This window comes from Anneissia japonica, unplaced genomic scaffold (genome assembly GCF_011630105.1).
Source record: "Anneissia japonica isolate Jap-2015-1 unplaced genomic scaffold, ASM1163010v1 scaffold287629_len218694_cov150, whole genome shotgun sequence".
In the NCBI taxonomy this organism is placed as follows: Eukaryota; Metazoa; Echinodermata; class Crinoidea; order Comatulida; family Comatulidae; genus Anneissia; species Anneissia japonica.
Window position 1 is genome coordinate 5,073 of NW_022755927.1, and position 11,482 is coordinate 16,554.

The 11,482-nt window shown below is 35.5% G+C and overlaps 1 protein-coding gene across 4 annotated transcripts in view; it reads right to left on the reverse strand.

Moving 5' to 3' along the window:
* Nucleotides 1–10,076: 10,076 nt before the first annotated feature.
* Nucleotides 10,077–11,482, reverse strand: part of LOC117123795 (small G protein signaling modulator 3 homolog) — a 68,796-nt gene continuing 67,390 nt past the window's right edge. For all 4 annotated transcript variants that reach the window (XM_033269816.1, XM_033269818.1, XM_033269813.1 and 1 more), the window contains one exon: nucleotides 10,077–10,558. In XM_033269816.1, coding sequence (XP_033125707.1) covers nucleotides 10,487–10,558 — 72 coding nt within the window. In that variant the 3' untranslated portion in view covers nucleotides 10,077–10,486. The remainder of the gene's footprint in view (nucleotides 10,559–11,482) is intronic.

Genomic DNA, 11,482 nt, shown 5'->3' on the forward strand with positions numbered 1-11,482 from the left:
CTATATACATAAATTATACACATTAATCTTCATGATTAATAATAAAAGTGGCATATTTTTCCCTTTGTTTTGCCGCTGGGCTAAATCATTATCGATTCAATAAAAATTGCATTAATTTGCTTAAGTGGTAATCTCACGACCGTATGTCATCGACGTTAATTTACTACTGCGTGAGTGCTGAGTACAAAATGTTAATTATATAAAGTTTAAATAGAATTAGATCAGCCACCCAACCCTGGTTGAATTTATAGCCTACAAATTAGCACAAAATCTCTGTCAAGGTTATCACTGTTGTATGCACATACATAGACATGATGTGCCTATATAATTATGGTCATGACCATATTTCGTTGCTCACATCACGAACTAACACAATCAAAGTAGATTATGTTAGTTAGTGAAATCAAGAAAGCGCGTCAAAATACGCGCTGTTGTTGTTAAGGACTTTTTGTGTGGTAAAGAATACAAAATTGCTTGACAACCAATACGCGCTCGTTTTGTTTTGTCACATGCTTTTGTAAAATAAAATTTAATAGTCTTTGGACGGGACTTCAGAATGTAGGCCTATTTTGTGAGAGCGTGTTGGTGCAGCGGTTGTAGGGCTCGTTGAATAAGGCACATCATCCTCGTTTGTCTTTTTCCGCCAATTATATGCTTGATAGGTGCGCGAGGAAGGGCCACCAACACCCTTCCCCTCCTCAACTTGCCAAGCAGACGGATTCGTCAGCCGACCGCCAGTGCATCAGTTGACGCAGTGCGTGCAAAGCTTAAGGCCAAGTAAAAAAAAATACATAGTTTTATCATTTCCGTTGGGTTTCAATTTCCGCTGTCTCAATTATTTTTGTTTCATTGAAATCTATTACGAGCATATCGACCTAATCTTTAAAAAGTGACGTCCAAAAATGGGTCTTCTTCCTCCCTTCTACTTTATATTTCTTGTATTGGTTTATCGGGGGAAATGCTTTCCCCTTCAATAAATCCACTTTTACTGTAAACGTTAATCTTGTAGGCCAGGTTATAAGATATGTTGAATAAAATGTGCATAGACTTAGAGACCTTTAGCTTATGTATGGTATTTGATTTCTATTGATAAATGTATTTTTCATAATCAACAAAGCTTCTATACGGGATACTGTCTTGAAAACACTGCATACTTTACATATTTAGTTTAATCTTTTTCCTCGACAATAGGGGAAATTAAAAGAACACCGATTATGCATTGGGGCATAATGACGTAACGTAGTTTGTGCATAGATTGTAGAACGATCACGGACAAAATAAATGAATCCGACGTAAGGCCACGTGGTCGCGCAATAGAAAGTGCCCTATTTTTGTATAGACCTTTGAACTGGCTAGTAATGCATTTATGGATTTTTGTAGTAGAAAGTCTAAAATCACTGAAAAACGAACTGCTTCAATCTTTTTACTTTCACCAAAGACAATATTCCTATTTTAAATTCAAAATAATTACGTTCATTTAAAGACACGAACACTGGGCGAAATTGAAAGAATAAGCCGCTGGAAGGCTCAGTGCTTGAAGATCAGAAATTGGTGATGGTTTAGTCGAAGCACTCTTCGTTCGGCGGCGCCTAAATGGGGCTTTATTCATCATCAATAAATAGGCCACTGGCCCTAATATTTTAATACATTTAAAGAATTAGAGTTGCAAAACAATCAGTGTTCTCAACTTCAAAGCAAAATAAAAAAGCACACTGCGTTTAATACATCGCACAACGATATCCGACAGTTCCGCACAATACTTCCGCCACCCTACGAACGACGCTCCACCCCGCATTAATACGATCTTGTTATTTCGAACTTGTTCTTTACCAATTAAGAGCGGTGTCAGGGATTTCTGTTTGCCCCCTCCCCAGTAAATTTGACTGCCTCCTCCTCCCCCGACCTAAGGTATTCATATTGAATTATGGCTAGGCCGAACCTAAGCGGGATGCGGTAGAATTCTCTGTGATATTTGGCGACAAAATCTTTACCTTTAACCGCTTTAACAGACAACAGAAAGGCCGAATTAAATAGGCTTAGCAGTCACCTTTACCACAGCTTCGCAGTTCCGGTACACCAGTACTATTCTCAATAATTAATTGATAATCCATAAAGTTGTTTTTGCTTATAAAATGACTCGTAGCGAACTAATTGAAAATATATACAAATTGCAACTCCCCTGAAATTATATGAAAGTTTATAGACCATCTATGCAAATATTGGTGCTATTTAATTCCTCATCGTGTACAGAATTCATTCCTCATCAAAAACATATATTTACGACTTTATTTGCGATATAAAATAAAGTAAACATATAAAAAAAAAAACATTGGTCGTGTTGATAAAACTACGCTCAACAGTAACGGACAACCAAACACCAACAACACATTAAAACATAACAGGCCGAAAGAATGAATATACATATAAAATATATCCGAGCTTCCGGTATCTTTACTTAAGCGTCCCCAGATAGATATGAATTTGGACCCCCAGAAATCAATGAACCACCCTCCACCCCCCGATGAGCGGTGTCATAGCATTACGGGTACAATTGCCGACATGTGCATCTTCTTTTTGTTTACCATTCTGTGAATGGACTTTTTTCCCCTGATTTTGCTTACTAAATTTATATGATACACGTTGTATTTCTTTCAAAACAAGACACGCTATAACGACATCTATTCGACTAAACATAAATCAAAATTAATAAAACACATTCAATTTGTATTCCGTCGTAAATAATTCGATTTGTATAAATTAGGTAAACGAAGAAAAATTCGTCCTCATATTGTCTGTAAAATGCATTGATATCAACTAAATTAAATTCGGAATGTAATTTGGCAATGGTACCTAAATTGGCATGACACAGGCGCTAGAAATTTACTTATGTACATCCGGTCTACATCTTCATCCATTAAAGGCAGCCAGCTGCTTTGCGCTAATAAGATTGAACAATAAAATCTAATTTGAATTCAGTTTAAGTTGCTTACTTTGTACATTTTACTCCATGGTTCAGCCTGCAGTTGAAATGGAACGGAAAAATATTATCCTCACAAATTAACATATGTATAAACAAATATATATGTACGCGTCTGTAGTAACTGTTGTATAAACAGAACCGTTCCTATTTTCTTTTATATATACCATTTAAATTGGCTGGTAATCAATTTATGGATTGTGTAATAAAATGTTCGTAAATTGTTTTGAAATCTGTCGCATTTGGAGTTGATAATTTATTTGATCTCTTGGATGAGAAATTCAATATTTTAACTGAATATGTTTCCCACATTTTGAAACTATCCACAATATAAAATTTTATGCAATTCAAACCTGTGAAATATATGGGTATCGGTATGAATTACGTATTACTAACTTATTACACCATTATGCCATATGGGAACAATAATTTATCATTATGCTCAAATATGAGAATAATAATTTATCAATATGCACATATATATGGGAATAATAATTTATCATTATGCCCATATATGGGAATAATAATTTATCATTATGCACATAATATTATGGGAATAATAATTTATCATTATGCCCATATATGGGAATAATAATTTATCATTGTGCACATATATGGGAATAATAATTTATCATTATGCCCATATATGGGAATAATAATTTATCATTATGCACATATATGGGAATAATAATAATATGGGAATAATAATTTAACATTATGCACATTTATTCATTCAATTTCAATATTCAAGAAGTGATCACTGACAATAAACAATTTACATAATTACGTACATATGACATCATCATGCCGATAAATCGACTGAGACACCTACCACCAATCATTTTAAAAGAGATTTAAAATGTTATGCATTATAATATTACGCTGCAGGCCGCAAACTTACGGGAATAATAATTTATCATTATGCCCATATATGGGAATAATAATTTATCATTATGCCTATATTAAGGATGTCATATTTGGCTACATGTCTCTGCTATGATATTGTGAGCGTATACCAACATTTATTCATTTAATTTAAATATTCAAGAAGTGATAACTGACAATAAACAATTTACATAATTACGTACATATGACATCATCATGCCGATAAATGAGCACATCACACACATTTGTCAAACCTTGACAATGCGCAGAGATCGTAAACACAAATTAGGACCATTGTTTTAATTATTTGTACATGATATAATAAATGTCTGTAAAGAGGTTGATGATGCCATAGGATTGTGATTGGAACCACATGCCTGCAAGTTTGGTGCCTGCTTAGATTTGTTGACGCTTTTGAGGCTGGTCCGCTAGCCTGTTAAGTCACTCACCCATCCATCTGTGTATTCTTTTTAAGTACATAAATTTAAAAAAATCCAAAGGAATATAATATCAAATCAGAAAGCACCAAACCAGGAACACTGTATGGCCATGTTGTACCAATCAAGTTGCATAACCATCAAAATGTTGAAAGCGGTAACTCAGCTGAAGAAGAATTATTCTTTTAAAAAATACGACCCATTATTTAAAATATGGTTTGTGGCAAACAAACTGACCTTTAAGCAAAGATACTAGGCCTACTTTAAGGAACTGCGCTTTATAAACGCAAGAAAGAGGCGCATTATAAATGCCCATACCAGTACCGGTACCTAAAGAATTAAACAAACCAAATTTTTCGAAGTAGAACGATGATTATACATCCGTGTTATCTCGCATGATCAATAAAGATAGAAAAGAAGGAACGCATACCATTTTTATGATCCATCCTAATGTCATACAAATTCAACTACAAATAAAGCTTCAAATATATTTGAGTACCTAAATAATCGACTGAGACACCTCCACCGATCATTTTAAAAGAGATCCAAAATGTTAATAATATTACGCTGCAGGCCGCAAACTTTCTGTACATGTAATGTGAATTATCGCCTTCCGGGTCCCCCTCCTGCACGCCTCAATATATACAGTGCACCCTCTAATTCGAGACTATTTCTTTTTCGAAGCACCAAAAACAATTTTCAATCTTATAACACAAATCTAAACCCTCTATGATGTGAACACACAAGAGACACCACATTAAATTTCCAGGTCCCAAAGCTTAATAATTTAGGTATTAAAAATCAACTTGGATAGATGCAGAATTAAAGCTCTACTCGGCGTTCACCTTCAGTGGTAGGAGGTGGGGTGGTGGTGGGTGGGAGCTAGAAGATAATTGACAGCTGAGGCTACATCAACAAGGTGGCGGCTCACTTCGTCAGGGCATAGTGCAGTCCGAATCAAAATGACGTTAACACATCGACGATCGATGATCGAACATCAAATCAGTAATTACGTTTAAAAACCATACGGTTCATTACAAAAAAACTACTGTACGTTAATTGTTTGTTGTCTAGCAGGAAATTAATGGTCACAATATTAGAACACTTAAAATTGTAAGACAAAAATACATATGTAGGCTACCGCGATCTTTATGTCTGTCAAAAGATATTTTTTAATGATTAATCATAATTCTGCCTGCAAACACAAACTCGTTAAAACTAATGAGTAAAAACATCGTTAATCATAGCAAAGAGAATACATTGAGAAAGAAGCTGCAGATAGGCCTATTAAATACAGTATATCAAACGTATATTTAATACGTCATTTCGTAATACTACCGCCGTGTATTGGACTGAAGTTTATAACTTGGTGATTCAGATACAGATGCAAATTTCTTTTTAATAACATGATTCTAGGTCCAACTCCTGTTGTAATCCTGTTCTAACGAATGTTAGAGAGGTTTCGCAGGCTTACGATAACGAATACGTCATCAAATGTCCATTCTTTTTAGTGGCATACCTGTCACAGCGTAGACCACCCATGCTTTTTACGACGATCGTATTCAGCTCGAGTATATGTATTGTCAAGAAATTTTTAGGCACAAATGACGATAATAAGGATGACGTATTCGTGTTTGTTATCGTCTTCATAAAGTTCCGAAATCTCAATATGAAAACTCCACACTAAGCCTTATTCAGAATATTTTCTTCATCATGACATGTAACTAATGGCTTGTCACTGTTACACGTACAAGTTGTCGATTACTGTCGGTCGCATGAAATAGTGGCACTAATGATGCTGGGATGTTTGTTCGAAAGGCATTCAGATTGGCAACACTATTGTTAATAACTTGTCTATAATGCAATGATACGGTGTTTGAATATTGACGCTATGTTAAATGTCATTCCTACGGCTGAATAGCCATTAGAAACGCAAAATCATTCGAACTTCACAGGCCCCATTTAAAAACTCCAGCAAATATTGCGCATAAAAAGTACACAAGCATTGTGTGATCAGACAAAACAATATGATTACAATTATAATGACAACAGGATTTAGGACTTGTCCATACATCATACAAGTTGTCGATAACTGTCTGTCACATGAATAGTGGCAGTTGTTAACTTGTCTATAATAATGTAATGATACGGTGTTGGAATATTGACGCTATGTTAAATTCCTACGTCTGCAAAGCCATTATTGAATAACAGCAACACGAGTAGTTCCTATAAGCTATTGGTTAAAATGGGTTTTTTTTAAATGTACACAAATCATTTCGAAATACACAGGCCACGTGATTTAAAAAAAAATCTAGCAAATATTGTGCATAAAATGTACACAAGTACTGTGTGATCAGACAAGATAATACAATTATTATTATTATTATTATTATTATTATTATTATTATTATTATAAAATGCCAGCTGAATTTAGTAACTGTCCACATACCCTATTAAGTAAAACTACACATTTAAAATGATAAAAAATTAACTTCCAATACAATTCGAAACAAGTTAAGTGTTTGCGTAGTTACAAGACCATTTTCTATTTCAAAATCTTGCAATTTGGTTACCAGCTCATTTCAAGTATCTAGTTCTAGGCCTATTGCAAAGAATAATCATAAGCGTGTAACTGGGTCAACGAATGGGGATTTCCCTTTAGTAATTCTTTCAAACATTCAATCATTAGCATGAACTCTGAACGAGAGCACTGACGCAACTTCCGCTTCTTACGCTTGCATTTACGCATTCGAGCTGACGCGTGTGTGTGTGTACACTTTGGAATGTTAAGGTGATCTTATGTGTGGAAGCAACCTTACGCAAATGAGCATGATGCATGTCATATCCATATATGGGCATGATGATACCCTGTTATATCCATATATGGGTACGATGTTGTCATATCGTACCAATAAATTATAAGTAAATCATATGTATTGTCACATGTTTGTACTTGTACTACATCTATTCCAATGAAAATATTCGCATTCAAATTTGCAATTAAAGGTAACAACGTATGCCTACTTAAATCATAGACAACGAAATTAAAATGTTTTCGTTTTAATTTCGTCAACAATTATGATAATCGTTAAGTCAACGGTTATGATTCTCTCCTTCTAACAAGAGCCATAGGTTTAAATATCGCCAAAACACTAGTGTTTTCAATGCAATCGCTGCAATGCATAGCAGCTGTCCCCGACCAATCAGTGGCGTAACGATTTGGCCGGGGGCCCTGTGGCTCTCTGGAAGTGGGGGCCTTTTGGGTCCCGGTCGTCAATTCCATTGTGTGATTTTACATGTGCTCCTTTTTTTATTATGTTTTTAACGACAAAATAAATTAGGCCTATATATGATATGTGGCGAATTAAGAAATGTTTAATATGGCCCAGGGAGAGACTTCACTGACAAAGGGTCGATACCACACCTCAGCCTCACTGCGGTTGGGGCTGAGGTAAGGAAACTTATAATTACGGCATCTCTAGAGGGCCGGAAATGGCATTCACAGACTTAAAATTTACAAATTTAGAGGTCTCCTTTAATTTGCACTGGATATAATATGATATACAGTCGATGTCAGACACATTATGCGGTTATATATCAACAAAGTCCTTTTTGGTCAGGGTGCTAGATCGGAAAATCATGCGGTTAGGGGCCTCGTCGGGGCCCATATGGGTCAGGGGTCCCTGCGGACCGCCGCACGAGCGCACAGGCGTTACGCCACTGCGACCAATCAATATCGCCGAAAGTTGTCGAGAGTGTAGCAATTTTATGGAATCCATGTTTTACCGCAAACTAAAAGTTCACACAGAATGCAAATAATTTCGGATCGGAAGGTCTACCGAGGAACCGATGAGAAATCGAATCAGTGTATAAGAATAGGGACGTTGGCGTTCAGCGCTTCGGAAACACGGTCTGAATTTCGTTTCAGATCCGATGTGAATACAGCTTTAGCATAATAATGAGCCTCACGGTTTATGTATAGCATCTTGTGTTTAATGTTTGTCTTGTGGAAAGGGTTTGCTGCCTATACGAGTAGGGCATTGATATATCATTGGCAATCCACGGCCTATAAATAAATAGAAATAGACCTACAAAGTAAGATACGATAAACATTTATTGATCCATAGATAAAATCGGTAGTCATTGTAGAATTGAGATGTAATACTAAACAATTTATAAATAATATCAATAATACACAAAGAAAACATATTTTACAAAAAGATACTTTAAACGCCTGTGAGGTCATGAGCCGCACTACTGTAGCTGTTTGATAAGTCGATGGGTTGGAAAACACGAGAGTTCTCTTTCTGTAAGAAATATCGTGACATCCAAGTTGTAGCCGAGAAAACACAACGGTTTCAAATCAAACAATTATTATATTATGAAATATTCAAATATGAATTAATTACTTTCTTCCGGAAATCCATTGTTCGGTTATATTTATTCTGGACGTGTTGTCCTTCATTTAAAAACAAACACAGTTGGCCTAAGATTCTATTCAAATAAATATATTATTCTATATTCTTTCGTATATTCGCTGTTTGGTTAGGACATGCAGTTTCATTTAAAACAAATATAGGCGTAGAAGGATTGTATTCAGATACTGTTTTATTATTTAGATTCCTCCGGAAATTCACTGTTCTGGTTGTTGTTCTGGTTTTTTTTTTTAGAACGTGTTGTTCTGAAAGCAAATATTGGAAGATTACACTTTGCACAGTCAATGGACCTTTCCGCTAAGCCCCGCCCATTGGATTTTGTTGCTAAGGTCCAACAAGACGACAATGCTATAACATACGCAAACACGTGCGTTTGTGGGACAACACATGTGTTTGTGAGACGCGCGCGTATTCCTAGCGTTGTTCTGATTGGTCAGTTGTTAAGTTTGATTGACACTCCGGAAAGGTCTATTGTAAAACGCACTAAAGCACAAGACCGAACTAAGCTGTATTCACATCGGATCGAACCCAAATTCAGACAGAATAGATAGAGATCAATTATAATTGTCCTAGTGATGATAAACTACTGTATTTATTCGAATAAACGCCACGGGATTTCATTGTTGAAAATGGTGTTTTGAGGAGGGGGAGATTATTCGAGGGAGGCGTTACGCGGTTTATTCGAAGGTGTCGTTTATTTATTTATTTTTTTGGAGTAAAATGAATACGCCCTTTAATATCACTGTATGGACAACACATAATTACCGTCAAAATGTGTTACTGCGTAATGACTTACTGATCCCAATCAGATTTAAAAAAATGTAATTCTACTGGAGTAGGCCTATAAAATTAATAGAATGTGTTGATAATCATGTTGCTTCTATACAATTCGAGGAAAACATTATTCGAGGGGGAGGCGTTTATATCTAATGAGGATCTAGAGGGGCCGTTTATTCGAATAGATACGATAAATCAATGTATGGTAGTAGGTAGACCATGAATATATATGCCAAGTTTGTACCTGATACTGTGTTCATGATAATGCAAATTGATCGGCAGTAATAATAATGACTTGAAAAATTTTTCTCGTGTGAACGACACGTAAATTTGGCTGAATGTGTGATTTCGGCATGCAGTGTGTATCATTAATAGAAATAATATCATGATAATTAAGAGATGACGTGAAATTCGTCTTTTGAATTCTCACACAAATTCAACATGGTAATCACACAACAGCATCACATATTTCCCCCCATTTGCTTTAAAATGACACTGGAATGCTTTTAAAAAGAAGTAGAAGGCCGCGCGCAACATTTTAATTGTAGGTGAGGAGGTAAGAGATGCGCCAATTTTATTTTTATTTTATAACACACGGGCGTTTCACAAAAAGAGAGACTATCACTTTAACAAAGATATTCAATACAGTACTCTTAAATCAACGTCGTGATGTGGCTAAACTTAAAAATTTATACGTCATATATTCACGTAAAAATGACATATTTTCATTCATTTCCAGATGTTTTTTTTTAAAGAAAATTAGTTAGACTCTTGTTGTGAGTTTACTGTTAATAAAACGCGGGTCACTATGTATTGTTCATTAATCAATCATTCCTGTTTCGAAATATCCATCACCGACGTACGTTCTAAAAAAAGCATGACGTTAAACTAAACTTGGTCGCTTTGCAAACTCTTCAGAGATGATTGGATGAGTTTGATGACGTAGTGTTTCCAATCAGTCAGTCACTCGTGTGTTACAATTGCCAGCTGAAAAGATGATGTTTTACTAGCATGTCCCGCACACCTTCGCGTAAAGGAACACTCATCTAACAAGAAAAAAAAACACAAACATTTATTTCACATGATAATAATCAAGGGTCGTGATAATCTAAGAAAAATTTCACAGATGCGGCGTAAAACCTCGAATTGAAGCCCTGGGCCTTCTTTTTTTTTTTGGAAACTTTTGATGGGCCTATTTCCAAGATTGGCTACTTAAGATGAGTGTGGGGCGGGGGGGCTTCTTTTCAAAATGAATGCTGTACATTTTGTGAATTTGTACAATTAAACAATAAATAAGGTCGATGTAACATCAATCTGTATTATAACTGGCATTACTAAACTAATGCATAAACCAAGCTTGTTTTTAATTTATTTTGTTTTCTGAAGTTCATGCACAGTGTATGTACTGTAGACCTACTATCTCGAAAAGGAGCCTATGCTATTTTGAAAAGAAGCCAATGGGCTTCTTTTCGAGATGAGCTTTTATTAAGCTAATTTTGCAAACTAAAGCCTCTGGCAGTCGGGCTTCATCCCAAGATTAAGCCAACTGCTGGGCTTCAATTCAAGGATTTACGGTATGCTACCTTGGCAGAGCTCATACAATTCAACAATGCAATTATTAATTTCTTATCATACGCAGGAAAGTTACTCCTCATAAATACTTAAAAGGAAGATAACAATGATGATTATATTGCTGCTCATGATGATTGTAATGCTGATGATGATGATAGAACTGTAAAAACATTCCTTCAGCTTCAATGCCCCCTCTCCTTTTTTTTTAACTCACTCCCTTTAAATACCAGAAATTCTACAAGCTTTTCCTTCTCTAAAAATCTAAGCTCAAAAGCTATCTATCTATTTTCCCCGGTTTAGTTCCTTCTTTTCTCTCTTCGTTCTCTCTTCTGGCTGGCCGAAAATCTTGGTGTACTTATTTTTGCGTTAAATTTTTTTTTTTTACCTTAATTATTTTG